The 15,471-nt window shown below is 36.5% G+C and overlaps 1 protein-coding gene across 5 annotated transcripts in view; it reads right to left on the reverse strand.

Moving 5' to 3' along the window:
- Positions 1-15,471, reverse strand: part of Tenm1 (teneurin transmembrane protein 1) — an 820,708-nt gene that overhangs the window by 85,972 nt on the left and 719,265 nt on the right. For all 5 annotated transcript variants that reach the window (XM_052738708.1, XM_052738728.1, XM_052738717.1 and 2 more), the window contains one exon: positions 14,741-14,973. In XM_052738708.1, coding sequence (XP_052594668.1) covers positions 14,741-14,973 — 233 coding nt within the window. The remainder of the gene's footprint in view (positions 1-14,740; positions 14,974-15,471) is intronic.

A 15,471-nucleotide genomic window follows, 5' to 3' on the forward strand; every position in this document is an offset into this window, starting at 1 on the left:
TCTTTGTCTAATGATAGGAATAATAGCTGAGCTGCCCATGTCAGCAGATTACTGTAAAGGCCAAATAAAATAACAGCTGTCTTGTCTGTGAGAGCCTTCTGAAAGGTGAACACGAGTGATGTTAATATTTATTCATGGTTGTGATTAACAGTTAGTTTTCTGGTATCGTGCTGTGGTTTATCTAGTAGATGATTACCTACTTCAACATAGCTTGACTTTGATGGCAGAAGCGCCGTGTGTAATTCTGTCAGCATCTGCTCCATGCTGACAGTGGTGATCAGTCTGCATAGCATCCAGTATAATTTTTCCAGTCAAAGCAGTCTATGTTAGCTCTGAAACACACCACTTTTTAATCCCCATTGTTTTGCCTGCACCATTGTCTTTGCCTGCAATGCCCTTTCTTCTATCTAGTGTTCTAATCCTGTTCTTTCAAGGTGCAGTACCCATCTAGCCACAAGATTCACAATATACAAACTGACTTTAATATTTGCAAATGTCTTGACGGAGGTATTTTCTTGGCGATTTTATTGGTTTCCTTGGATGGTAGAAATCTTCTGATTCTATTAGAAGAGGCATGGGATGCAATTCCAAGTGGGTAAGGTTGAGGTATACCATGACATGAAGTTGCTCATCTGAAGCCTGCATTGCTACTAAGAATGTGATAGGTTTCAAACTGGACCAAGAACACATTTTACACTGAGCCTAGTAGCACATGCCTGTAATCCCCAGCACTTGGATGTAAAGGCAGGAGGATCAGGTAGTTTATAAGGCTGGGCTCACTTCCATAGCAAAATCAAGGCCAGCCTGGGATACACAAAACTTCAATTCAAATAAACAAAGAAATGAGCACAACAATACATTTGTACTTGTATAATTATTAGGACCTTTGTAATGAATCCATTTCCTCACAGGAAGAGGTAAACCATTCATGTCTCATTTACAGCTACTTTGTTCTTTGAATTCCTTTTCCTTTTAGAGTTGACTTAACCTATTTTGGATAAAGGTTTGACTCTAGTTCTCAGTTTTACTTTATCCCTGTGTCTAGCCCCCTTTTCAGGTTACTTTGCCCTTTACCCTTTTGCTCATTTTCCCGACCTCCTTTCTTTCAATCCTAAGATATTAATAATTTCTTGAACCCTTACAATGTTTAATGTTGATATCCTACAACCTAATGATTCATCTCTTGTCTTCCCAAACAGATTATATTCTACTGAAAGGCAGGGCCATGCCTTTTTACTTTCTTGAAGAATTTTGAATTTACTGTTTGAAAAGCTCAACCAAATAGTGGAACTCAGAGAACATGCTTCTTTTCCTAATAAGATATACTGGGATGATGATGCTGATTTGGCAAAACAGCTAAAATTAGTGGGAGCCTTATGAATTGCAATGTGGTACTATTGGCACCAGTGTTTTATTAATAATATCAGTTAAATATATTGAAAGTATTAATTAAGATGATGGCATCTCTGGATACTGGTCTGATAACAAGGAGGCTTTTGTGCAACTGGCATTAGCATAGTTCCTGCATAAAGGAGGATTTTATTTGTATATAGAATAAATGACTCAGGTCTTTATTAGAAATTGAACAATATAAGCAATTAGAAAGTAATTAATAACAGTGAGCCTTATAAATAACAAAATCAAACCGAGGCATAATGAAATATTTTTCACACATGATATTTTGAAGCTTCAGTGGTTCCATAATTCAATTGTCCAAACATCTCTAACTTTTTTAGGAACAAGAGAAGATTATGTTCAGCTCACACGCTGGTGGTTTGGGCCATCTGTGACATCTGGATAGCATCCTGTAAACATTCAAACTGATTCTTTGAATAAACTCTTAATGTCAAAACTGGACCCGATATACTTGGGAAATAAAATACCGCCCAGCATTAAAAATATAAAAGAGGGTATTTTTATTTTATTTGTGAAACCTGTGATTTCACAAACATTTTGTTGCTTAATGAGCTTTAGCTTTTATATCATCTAACATAGCCCCTATTCAGTTCACTCTCCCTAGACATGTCCCCTACCCCCATTTTACTATTTTGGAAAAGGTGAAAGGGCACCTTGTAAGACTAAGTCCTAAAGGAGGGCCAGAGCAGTAGATTTTCTGCAGTTCTGATTTTACTTTATTCAAGATGATAGAGAAAGGACTGTAGAAGAAAACAGTGGTAATACTGTTAGAAAAGTCCATTCTGATAGATTTTAACTTGGGGAGGGACAAAGCAGACTTGTCAACCTGTTAGTATGGCTTTAATTTTCTTGGGTTAGAGATGCCTTCCAAAATGAGAAATGGTTCTTGGCCACTCAGGGAAATTACTGTTATAATCAGCTGCCTTTCCTGAGTAAATACTGGTAAAATTGGGCCACCTACCCACCTTCCTTTCCCCCAAATCCATTACACACTTTAACAAGATTTTGAAAAACCAAATGGAACAGCTAGTAAATGAAACTGGAAGAAAAATAGAGCAAATAACACTGGAGCTTCTTGGCTAGGCTTTGATATTTGAGGCTGGAAGATAACCTCACATTTGAGTGGTTAATCCTGTGATTCCTCAGGGAGACACTGTAAATGGGCCAGAACCCACTCCCAAGGAAACATTGACTTTGGTTAATGATAAAGTTGACTCATTACATTGATGCTTTTTTCAGGAAGTTCACAGTCAGCCATTTAGGCAGCTCTGAGGATGGGTATGTATGAAAAGTGCTGGTAAGTCTGAAGCTAACAGGAGAGGCTTAAATCCAGTAAGTTGAGGAAATAAGAGATGAATATTAGTAACCAGATAGTACTCTAAAGACTCCATTTCAAGGCCAACATTCTTAAATTCTTTCATGTATTGTTACCTGTGCCTCATATGTTGTTAAATATTTTGACTACCATCTCTGCTGAGAGAAAAAAGCCTTATTTAAAACAAAACAAAACAAAATACTTTTTGAAATGGAATTGTCAGGTGTAAATTTTCAAGTTGTTCTCTAACCCACTTTCTGATTCAAAATGTTTTAAAACTATGCAGCATTTCGAGTGGTAGACAAGTCAGAACACAATAACACTAACACTCATGTACCCATCACTCAAATTTAACACACGGTACTATTTTGTTCCTGCATCTGAAAACAGAAAATATCATGGATACAGTCAAATCTCCACTACTTCAGTCTTTCACCCACTTTCCTTATTTACTTAGAAGTATTGCTATTCTGAAGTTAGTGTGTAGCATTCTTATATATTTTAAAATACATTTTTGCATATTTATGTATCTACAAATAACAGGTAGTATTAGATTTTTATGTTCAAAATTTATGTAGGGGGACAGATTTGATAAAAATGTATTATATATGTATGTACACACACACACACACACATATGTATGAAATCCCCAAACAATAGAAAGATTTTTTATGTAATTGGAGTCCATAGCAGAGTTTGTGCCTGGCATGTCTGAGACCCCTGGGTTTGATATATGACACCATAAGAAATACATATGAAATAGGTAAGTGTGCTGGTTATACATGAGTGTGACTGCATGTATTGCTTGAGAAATACACATACAAAATAGTTGAAATCGTAAATATTATATTATATACCATAATATCTTATGTTAGGTAGAAAATAATCATAATAGTATACATTCTTTTGTGTAAGGAAAAAATGTATGGGTGTGGTTGGACTAGCAACAATTTGCTAAAATGGCTTACTGTTAGAGGATTGTGTTTATGGGAAAGAAGCCTGGCGGTTTCTCCTCATTCCTTTCCCTGCAGTTCAAACTTTCAAGCAACAGAGACTTATTAACATTTATATTTTTCAAGGCTTACCTAGATCGATGATTAGATTATGGATTACTTAAATTTTTTGTTCTCTATAATACTTTTTAGAAATATATGTAATTAAACATTTTTACTATCAGGCTGGTAGGATTGCAATGTTTTTTTAAAAACATTTATTCTTTGGCTTATGGTGTGACACCTTCATCGGGTGTTCTTTCAAATGCTCAGATGAGAATAACACATTGTCAACTTTTTATAGTGTGATATTCTTTCCTGAAGAGCTGTCATCCATGAAAACCAAGACCCGTGTCTCCAGGGATCAGGGTATAGGACAGGATAGTGTATGTGTGTGTTAAAATTTTATATATATATGTATTATATATATTATGATATTATAATATATTATATATTATATATATATTTAAATATATATGTGTGTGTGTGTGCACGCGCGTGCGCGCATGTGAGCACGCACACTCAACAGTTGCATTTTACTTAATAACTAATTAATTAAAACATAATACTTTGTGTTCTGGTGACTTATAAAATATAGTAAAATTCTGTTATTTTGTGGTGCTGTAGCTGGACCCTGAAGCTCTGTACATGCAAAGAAAAGGTGCTACATCTCCATCCCTACTCAGAAACTTAAAGAGAATAAAATCAAAGTGACGTACAATTCCTTGTGTAGCAGTGATCATAGATATTTAGACATGCTTCCTTCCAAGCTTTTCCAGTCATAGGTACACAGTGAATTCCCACCTTTGCAGATTTAGCAGCACATACTGAATGCTACTTCGTGTTCTGAACTTTTCACTGGATGTTATTTTGTATTTTCATTATGCCTCAGAGGTTAGTAAGGCATAGGGACATATGAGAAAATAAACAGCCTTTAGATGCAGACAGTAAGGGGACACACACATTCTATAGAAATATTTAAAATGATAAATAATACAAATAGTAGGTCTGTTTTTCTTTTCTATCACAATTTGCTAGAAATTCTGAAGAATATCGGTGAGAAAATACTCTGCTCATGATACCGTTCTCCTTTAGGTACTGAAGGAGGTACTACTGTAAAGCATAACTACTGAATGCTTATCTGTTTCTGTTTGGGGTGAAGGAAGTGGAAAAGTTAGCTTTCTATCCAGGGGAGACAAACTGTGGGCTGCACAAGAGGAGCCCTCTAACCATCCCCCATTTTACCAGTTTGTGGCTTGCACAGATAACTTGTAAAAACCCGCTTTCCTTTGATTTAAAACCAAAACGGCAGCTGTCTTTCTTGTATGTGCCATCTGTAATCCTTGGATGAAGTGGCCCCAAAATGCAATCAATTGTTCAATTAAAAAAATAAAAATAAGCTTTATGACTCCATATTCAGATGTGATTTAGCCCATGGTGATGTTAAAGTCACACATTTTGAAAGATGTCTTGGTTGACTTTATGTTGTTGGAGTTTTACTCTGTATGCCTGCTCATTTATTTAGTATTTCTAGAGGATTAATGAAGCTAAAACCATCTGATGATTGCTTTCTCTGCTACTGAGTTAAGATTTCAGATTACCTGGAATGTCAGTGTACTGTAGACAGAAGATTCCTCCAGAAATCACCAAGCTGTGCTAGACTCATAAGGACATGACTTTCTATTTCTTTGATTTCATGCTCAACCCCATACATTTGGCAAACGTGGAATTACAGGGTCATCTTGTACTGATCTTGGAAGAATACAGGGCTATGATCAAAGTTTTAACTCTGATACTTTTCATGTTTTAAAGTCTTAAAAACAAATACTTTACATGGAAGGAAATGCCCTAATTAACATCTGAAGAATTTGTACATTTAAACATCTTACCCTGCTGGAGAAGATAGATAAAGCAAACTTACTACCTTCTGCTGAAGAGAAACTGTATTTAGAAGGAACTTGCTATTCTCATAAAACTTTTAATAGGAAGAAGTGAATCAAATTCCTTAATTACCATTTTATGGTTGGTAAAAGGGCAAATTACATGCCATCCATTTCTAAACTTCTAAATGTCTCTGGTGCTTTTAATTAAAGCTGCCACCTAGAAACTACTAAAGCAATTTTACGCAATTAGTTATTTATAGGTTACCATAATACACCACTCAAAATATGATTTAAATGATTTGCAGCCTGTTAGTGTGTGATCTCTGTCATTATTTTATTTTTTGGCCAGGGAGTTTTCTTTGAAATCAGTTGAGGTGATTCTTAAGTGGACAGATGGAAATGTATGACACTGAGGGGCCGTGTGATAAAGAAGTAAAATTAGTTTGTTATTCCCTAAACAATACAACATAACAACCATTTACATGGCATTTGGTATTAGATATTGTAAGATGTTATAAGATATTATGGTATTAGATATTGTAAGTAAGCTAGAGATGATTTAAGGGATGAGAAAGAATGTGCGTAGATCACATGCAAATACTATGCTATTTTATATAAGAGACTTGAACATCTTCTACGGATACCAAAGTATGATTTTATTTCATTGTTATTCCTCTACCTTTCCCCACTTTCCTGTTATTCTACCAGGTATCTAGCATCAGGCTTTTCCATGTTGCCTTGAGTACACTATCTGCTGTCTTTGGGTGATCTTTTCTATTTAAACAGATCCATATTCCAGACCCTCAAGGTTCCTATGAAGTGTTTTAATGATGAAGTAATGTGCTGCTGTCCCAGACCATTCCCTTCTCTAGACATTAAGTTCACATCTGAACAGAATTCTTGCAGAATGAGTTTTTTTTAACTTTTTAAAAATTTTTTAATTTGCATTTTTATTTTGCAATACAATTCAGTTCTACATATCAGCCACGGATTCTCTTGTTCTCCCCCCTATGGCCCCCCTCACCTTCCCCCCAGCCCACCCCCCATTCCCACCTCCTCCAGGGCAAAGCCTCCCCCAAGGACTGAGATCAACCTGGTAGACTCAGTCCAGGTAGGTCCAGTCCCCTCCTCCCAGGCCGAGCCAAGCGATCCTGCATAGGCCCCAGGTTTCAAACAGCCAACTCATGCAATGGGCACAGGACCTGGTCCCACTGCCTGGATGCCTCCCAAACAGATCAAGCCAATCAACTGTCTCACCCATTCAGAGGGCCTGATCCAGTTGGTGACCCCTCAGCCATTGGTTCATAGTTCATGTGTTTCCATTTGTTTGGCTATTTGTCCCTGTGCTTTATCCAACCTTGATTTCAACAATTCTCGCTCATATAAACCCTCCTCATTCTCGATAATTGGACTCCCAGAGATCCACCCGGGGCCTAGCCATGGATCTTGCAGAATGAATTTTATGGTGAATAAAAGGGGAATTTATTTTGGTTACAGGTGACTTGTGGGGCACTACCTAATACAAATGAGAACCAAAACTTAGTCAAATCACACACAACAGCTGTATCCTAATCTGTCTTGACTCTTGATTCTCTTGTGGCCCCATCCTTTTCTAGGATACAGAGCAAACCTCTTTCCAAAGTCACCTATCCAGTGTTCTGGCAGCAACTGTAATCAATATTAGTAACAACACAACAACACTGATCAGAACTATAGGTAATATTTACTGTGTACACACTCCATTCTTAGATATTTCATTAGGAAGCTTTTTTATTAGGTGCTTTTATATTTTATTTTCTTATGTGCTTTATTAAACAGATCAATTGTGCTTTCACTTTAAGGATGAGGAAGCTGTCGCTCAGGAAAGTTAGACAACTTTCCCAAGAGTGAAGGATCTGGGATTCGTATCTAGTTCAGTTTGATTCTAGAATCTGGGTGGTTATCAGTATATCTGACCTCTAAAATATTATAATGTTCACAGAATCTGATAAATGTGTGGCAGTTAAAATAAATGTGGAAGGGATCATTTACTAAAGCTTCCACTGCTTTATAAAACATGAACTCTTAAACAGAGAGTTCAAGCACAGATGATAGGAAAAAGGCAGTTAGCCAAGGCCAAGTCTGTCTTCCTTGTCTTCTTTTTTTCTCACAACAGCTTATGCTTTTGAATTGTAACAGAAAAGTCAGAAAAGTCCTCCAGTTACAGCTGCTCACACAAATTAAGGTTCTATTCTTTTGGTCATTGTTAGCAGACACATTAGAGCAAGTGTATTCAGAAACCAGTTAAGCCCTCGTTCTGGTCAGATAATAGGTATGGAATGTCCTCTGCAGTAGCTCTGTAAATTCTAAGACACTAAGAACTTAGTTTATAAAAGAATTTCTATACATTTTTAATGGCCTCATGATATTTCTTCATGTGTGCCACATGCTATCAAATTACTCTTTAATTATTAGATTTATAGATTTTCACCAATGAACAACATTGAAGAATACCATGTGGCTAAAAAAGATCACAGTATTATTGAGGGGTTCAAAAAGTATTTTGCCTGAAGTTTAAGACTGTCAAACACATTTTTCGTAAGCTGCTTCTAATATTAACAAGGTTGTTGGATAAAAAAAAATTGCATCGAAGAACCTTGCAAGCCCCCTGGGAATTTGGCCACAGGTGACTGACTGTTGATATTACCTAGAAAGCAGATTTTATTTAAGTGATTCTCTCAAATCCTTCTTACCCCAATGGCTGATTTCAATTCTTTCATATTTAGCAGAAAAGATCTATTTCTTTGAAAGTCCTGAGATTCATGACTCTTGTACCTCTTATCCTCATTCCGATCTTAGGACTATGTCTTTGTTCTCCCTCCTACTCCCATTTTGCTTAAAAATATTTTTCATACAACGTATTTTGATCATGTTTTCCCCTTCCCCAACTCCTCCCAGATCCCCCCCACCTTCTCACCCATCCTACTTTATGTTCTCTCTCAAAACACACAAACAAAAACTCCCAGCAAGACCAAAATGACCTAAACCGTACAAAATGAAACAAAAAGACCACAACAACCCTTATGAAGTCCCTTTTGTGTCGGTCTGGAGTGTGGTTGACATACCCAGTGGCATACCATTAGAGAAAACTTATTTCTCCTCTCCCAGCAGGTATCAGCTGTAAATAGTTTCCTGGTTAAGAGTGGTATTTTGCATCTACTTTCCCTTCTCAGTGCTGGGATTTTGTCTAGTTTGAATAGTCTCTGTGAGTTCATATGGGCATCGGTCCTGTTGTTCTCCCCCTTATTCAAGGCCATTCGTGTTTCATATCTTTTTTTGCCAGACAGAGTTCCTCTGTGTAGTTCTGGCTGCCCTGGAACTCCCTCTGTAGATCAGGCTGGCTTTGGGCTCATAGAGATCCTCCTGCCTCTGTTTCCTGAGTGCTGGGATTAAAGGCGTGTGCCACCACTGCTGGACTCAAATCTTTTGACTATAGGATAAGATTGTAACTTCTTACTTCCTCCCTTGTTTCTGCTATTACCCTGAAATATTTTTTAACTATAAAATACTGATTATTTTTAAGAGTCCTAAATATAGCATTTGTTTTATGAATGCTGTGGTTTGTCTGTAATTTTATTCAGGAATATCCTTCTTATATCTCCAAATGGTTGTCACCAAGAAGCTATATAATATACGAAAGGAATGTAGAAAAATCATTACTGCCCTCACTGCACTGGAGAACCAAAATAATTTCCTATTTCTTTACTATGCTCTCTTCCTTATAGATACCACTGATGCTAACAAGAATCACTAATTCTTGTCTTATCATCTTTTCATTAATCACAAATACAGCATTTGGGAATAGTATGCAGATGCCCAAGGATAGAGTAGAGTTTAGGAATGTTCCTTGGCTAGATTTAGGAAGGGACAAAAATGATTGTCTCTAGATTTTAGATTATTCAGATTTCCTAATTTCCCATAAAGTTAAAAGGAATCATGCAGCTAGTGACATGAATATCGTAAAGCCACCTTTTAAAGGTGTAAAGACTTAAGAATTATTTCTCTTCCATGGAAAAACTGTTAGAACTCAAATGGATATTGCCTAAGCCCTGCTGGCTTCTGAGGTCAATTTACTTAAAGACACACTTGAAAATAGAGATATAATCTGTGGTGAGGCCTAAGAAAAACGTACTAATGCATTGATTAATTTTAGCCTGTCCTGTCAATCCTTCACCCTTTGTATCTACTTTGAAAAACATAAGTGCTTTCAGCTTGTCACAAATTTTGTTTTATAACCTCACCTAGTACCATTTCACATTCTTATTAAGTACTTGGTCATCTATTACATGACTCATTAGTTTGAGTTCTCTGTAGAATTAAAGAAAGTTGCAGTAAAAATAATAAATGGAACCTAAGTTTCAACGACATCATCCATGCATGTTTTAAAAGCATCTTTCAAAGTCAATTCAAACTCATATACAATGCTAGGGAATGGTGCTCCTTTAAGTTCCTTGCTAAAGCCGCTGAAGTATTGATGAGTAAAATGAGAAATGTTTCTTTTTATTGGAATTCAAATCAAAGTATATCACATTGGAAGAGATAAAGGTTTCTTCCCAGGAGAAGAACCCAGGGACTACCATATGAAATTCTATTTGAGGATGCTCCCATTTTTCCTTCAAACAAAATTTGTAGTTACTACTGCAGTCAGGACATTTAATAAAATGAAGGTTTCCTGCCTTGGTCCCATAAGGAAAATTTGGTGAACTTCCTTCCTAGTTGCAGAATCTTCCAAAGAGAAGTGACAAGGTTTCCTGGAGATTTATTTGAATAATTACATTTACAGACTATGTAAATGCTATATAGGGCACTATCAGTACACACTTAGTTTGGAAAAAAAATCAGAGAAAATATTGTAATAGGAAAAGGAAACTTGACTGTAAACTACTTGTCTTATAATGATCTTTTTCCTGCTGGGCACATGTCACTAGATGACAAAGTACTTTCCAAAATTCATATCCTCCCCAGAGATCCTGAATTTTAGTCCAAAGGTATGGAGTGTGGGATAGTGCTATTCTAGGTTTCTGTATTTTTCATAGAAGATGTTTTATAAATGAGGCTAACTTGGTTTGAGTTCTGGATTATTACCTGTATACCATGTGGTCCTGCGTAAATCTCTTGCCCTATCAGAGTTTCTGTTTCCTCTTGTACAATGGGAATCATAGCACTGTACAAACAAGTGCGTTGCTGTGAAGATCAGAGATAGTGTGTAGAAAACATCAACTAGACTGAATAGCACACAATAGGCACTCGGCATGCTATAGTAATGCTTACTGTACTCCGTTAGAATCTGAAAGGAGACCATCCTGAGCTCTTCAACTTACATCTGAGAAATTTCATGATCCTGTGTTAAAATTCATGCTGTCTCAAAAATAGTTAATGTAGTTATTGCCTATTTTAGTGTTGAGGAAAAGGAAACCATGGTAAGGGGTAGTGACTTGTATAGCCATTCAAGGAAAACATGGACATTATATGGATAAATCAAGAAAATTTAGGCTCTCTAGTCTGGAGTTCTCAGTTGGCTGCCATTTCTCACAAACACAAACAAATGAACAAAACAAAGTGAAATGCAATACATCTTCTGATTTCTGAACTTCAACTGGTAGTCTTTGGATGGGATTTGATAATTTACTCCAACTTTAGGACGAAGGATCACAAAACACATATTTCAGCTCAGCTTTAGAATAGGTTCAGAAAATTAATGAACTGCCTTGCTGATCAACATTTCCTAGCCTTACCTTGAGTATTTAAGGACATGTTGGAAATTCTACCTAAAATTGCTATATGTTGCTTGTTACAGTCTTAGTGCAGTGGTTCTCAACCTTCCTAATGCTGTGACCCTTTAATACAATTCATGTTGTGGTGATCCTCAAGCATAAAATTATTTCATTGTTTCATCATAACTGTAATTTTGCTACTGTTAAGAATTGTAATGTGAGGGCCGGGCAGTGGTGGCGCACGCCTTTAATCCCAGCACTCGGGAGGCAGAGGCAGGCGGAGCTCTGTGAGTTCAAGGCCAGCCTGGTCTACAAAGCGAGTTCCAGGAAAGGCGAGTTCCAGGAAAGGCACAAAGCTACACAGAGAAACCCTGTCTCGGAAAAAAAAAAAAAGAATTGTAATGTGAATATCTGATATGCAAACTCTATGGGGGTTGCGACCCACATGTTGAGAACTTCTGTCTTAGAGCAAGTTTTCTTTCCTAACTTAGAAATGGTACTCTCCAGATGTACATTTCCATTTTATACTGATCTACAGCTTTTCTATATGAGCTTATATGTAAGAGGGGAAAAATCAAGCCTTTACTTAAAGCAATCCATTAAACAGTTGCTGTCTTCCAAAGGAGTGGCAAGAAGGAGCTGGTGCGCATGACAGACAGTTGTAAAGCAAAACTACAAACAAATTACACTTTCTTGAGAGACAAAGAATCTGCAGGAAAACTTCAAAGATGAAATTACCAATTAGTCATACTCTTTTCTCAATTTGCACACTGTAATTTAATAATGTCTTGCATGAATTTTCCTTCTACAGAAGTCTATGAAATTGCCCTATAGCATTCCATATAACTCTCACTTCTGATTCATTGAGAAAGGCGAGTGCTGTCTAGGTTCAGCATAGAGACAGGAGTTGCAGCTGGGCTCTTGAGATTTACACCAGTATGTTCAAGGTGACTGATGTGTGTATTGAGGTCCTACAATCTAAGTGATTTTAAAAATCACTATCTGGTATCAAACATTGTTTCCATTGTCAAAAGGGATGTGGTACATACCTACACAGTATATAACATGACTTTCACTTCTTTAAGTATTCTAGTTCACTCATTGGATCTGGACAAGTATTGAAAACATCAGCTTCAGGAACAGTATGTGAAAGTTGTTCAGATGAATTCAGACAATCAGCTGTCTGTCTGAGCCTGGTATACTCAGGGCTGCTTTGAAAGAGTATTAGACTATGGTAAAGGCCACTTGTGTAAAGAAAGATGAATAAATCAAGATGAAAGAAAACACACTACCAGATATGACAAGAGGAAAAACTAAGTTTGATATTAGCTTTAATAGATGCATGAATTTTGGCACTCTAATTACTGATACTTCAAGAGTTCTGGCAAATCCTGCTCATCAGGGCTCTTATTGCCACTTTCCAAGCAGAAAAACTATCCCGAACAAATTCTTTGCTTTATTTGGGAAAGCAGAAATAGTCATTCTCTATGTGGCAGGTTGAATGTGGTAGGTGAGATGAGTGGTTTTCAGACTAGCAGCAACTCAGGAGGATGTCAATTTCAGGCACAATACAAGCCTGATTCCTCCTTGTATCTTATGAAGAAATCTTTATAATACCCACAAGAATTTTAAATCTGTATAAAACGTAAGACCCAACCTGATATATTTTCTTGAAAGATGAGCTGATTATGTGTTGCACCTGAGTTATTCATTTACTCTTTGAATATTTATTGTGGGCCCACTATGTGGATGCAATAGGAGTTGGCACAGAGAAGAAGAAACACTCTACTATAATTCTTGGGAGATTTAAATTCCCTTACGGAATATCTGGCATAAGTAAGAGTTATTTAATTGATCAATTATAAAATAAACACATTTGATGGATTCTACATCATGCTCAGAATTAGTAGGGGGATGGGTAATGTTATAAAATATTAGATGTATTTTCACTTTGCAATGTTTTATAGAAAATTATTTCTATTCATGAAGGAGCTGGGAAGCAAAAGAAGGCAAATATACAATCCAGTGTTAACTGAATAGTGTAGACTGTTTAAGAAATTCAGGTTTAATGGACTGGGGTTGGCCAGGAGGGCTTTAATAGAGACACAGCAGTTGAAGAACCTGAAGACTTTAAACTATCAGAGTAGTTGGAATTTAATTCCAGTATGGCAAATGTCAAATGGTTATAGAATAACCTCTTAATATTTGAAATAGTAAGTGGCTTTCTAACAAATTAAATACATTGGCCTCACAGTATTTATTGACATGGAAAGATACTTATACTAACATTAAAGAATGACAATATATACTATGAATCTACTCTTAGAGAATTAAAACATATGTTACACATGAAAAAATTCTAAAAGAATAAATACTATATTAATGACGCTTTTCTATATGTGGTAAGTGTATGCTGATTTTAATTAAAAACTTTCTCATTCTTCCTTTTGTATTTTTCTCAAACAAAGGTGTATTATGTTTAATACTTAATATTGGCTTTATGAAATCCAATGAAATTAATACTTTTAAAAACTCACAAAAATAAATATGCACACATGCATGCATAAAAACCTGGGAGAAAGAACAAAGAAGAACGTCTGAAAAATTAAGCAGATGAGATAGATGATATATGATGACAGACCATCCGTAACTTTAGTAGTCTAAGGTAGACATATGATGGAATACTGTAAAATTATGAAGTTAATTTGGAGACAAAGACTTGTTCATTAAATTCCAGGCAATTGAAGTAAAGGTTGGCCCTACAAGATAGGGAAGTGAGTTTTAAAATATGGTTAAGCTCCCACTAAAGGCAAAATAATTAGAATCTTTTATCCTAAAGTTGATGTAAGTAAAAATAACTTAAAAATAATCTAGAAACTTTAAAAGAAGAAAGGTTCATTAATGGTTGTTAAGCAAAAGATAGGGATGCTGTGAGATAGTCAGCATTTTTGATAGTGGTAGAAGAAGTTGGGAACAGATCTCATTAGAGCCAATGCAGGCCACAGAGCAGAAGCAGGGGACTGGAGACTCTAGGCTGGGACCAGTTAACTCTTTAAGTGCTGGATTGTGTGGAGTTCTCAGAAAACAGCACCCAGGACAGGTTAGGGATCCTGAAAGGCATTTCAATGGCTCTGGGTAATAGTTATTTGTTAACCACAATAAAAGCATATCAATCTTTTGATAACAATTATGATCACACTAAGGTATATCATCTAAAATTTTGTCTTGATGTACCTGCCTTCTGTGATAGACTCTGGAAAAGCTGTCTACAAGAGGCAGAATGTGGAGATAGATAGAGTACAGTATGACAATAGCTTTCAGATTCAGTGAAGTCCAACAAAACCTGTAGTCAACTGAAAAATGGAGTTTTGTTTATTTTACCTCGAGGGCTGTTCAATGACGCTTCTGAGGCTTTCCCACCATCTCCGCAATGACTCTGGTCAAAGGGAAGGCACTGATCACCTGTTCCTGCCACCACCTCAAAATTCTTAGACAGATCTTTTGTTTCCACAAGAGATTTCAGTTTGTAGACTTTTCGAGTATTGGTGTCTGATAGGTAGAGTGATTCAGACATAGGGTCCATAGCCAGATAGTACTTGTGTGCAGGGCTTGTGCTAGGAAAGAGGAAAAAATAAGTTATTAAAAGCAATTTGTTCAACAACTACCCCAGGAGTCTTTCTTTTTGTCACAAATGGAAAAATATTTTAATAGATGAAAGAATTTATGTGTCTTCCTGCTTATGTACCAAGGGTCTAGACATGTAATTTTTTTCTATTAATGGGTCTAGGCATGAGAGAATCCAGTGCATCCAGCTAACCTATGATGCTGCTGACATTTTGATACTGTCCATTTAGAGTAGAAAGAAACAAAAATAGAAATACCCCAGGAGATAGTTGTCCTATTCCATTATCCAATTACCGGCTGGATGATGGCTTGTTTCACTGTTACTTCAAACTCACCAAATTTAACACAACCATTCTTTTTCACTTCCTTTCCCATCTCTCATAAACTTACTCTTCTTTTGGACTTTTTGCCTTCCTTGGGGACACTGCCATGTTCCTAGGTGCCTGTTGTTGATTATAAAGCATGTTTCAAGCTAGAGGACTGTTGAT

The sequence above is a fragment of the Peromyscus californicus genome, unplaced genomic scaffold (assembly GCF_007827085.1).
Source record: "Peromyscus californicus insignis strain IS unplaced genomic scaffold, ASM782708v3 Scaffold_10__1_contigs__length_136768540, whole genome shotgun sequence".
Lineage (NCBI taxonomy): Eukaryota > Metazoa > Chordata > Mammalia > Rodentia > Cricetidae > Peromyscus > Peromyscus californicus.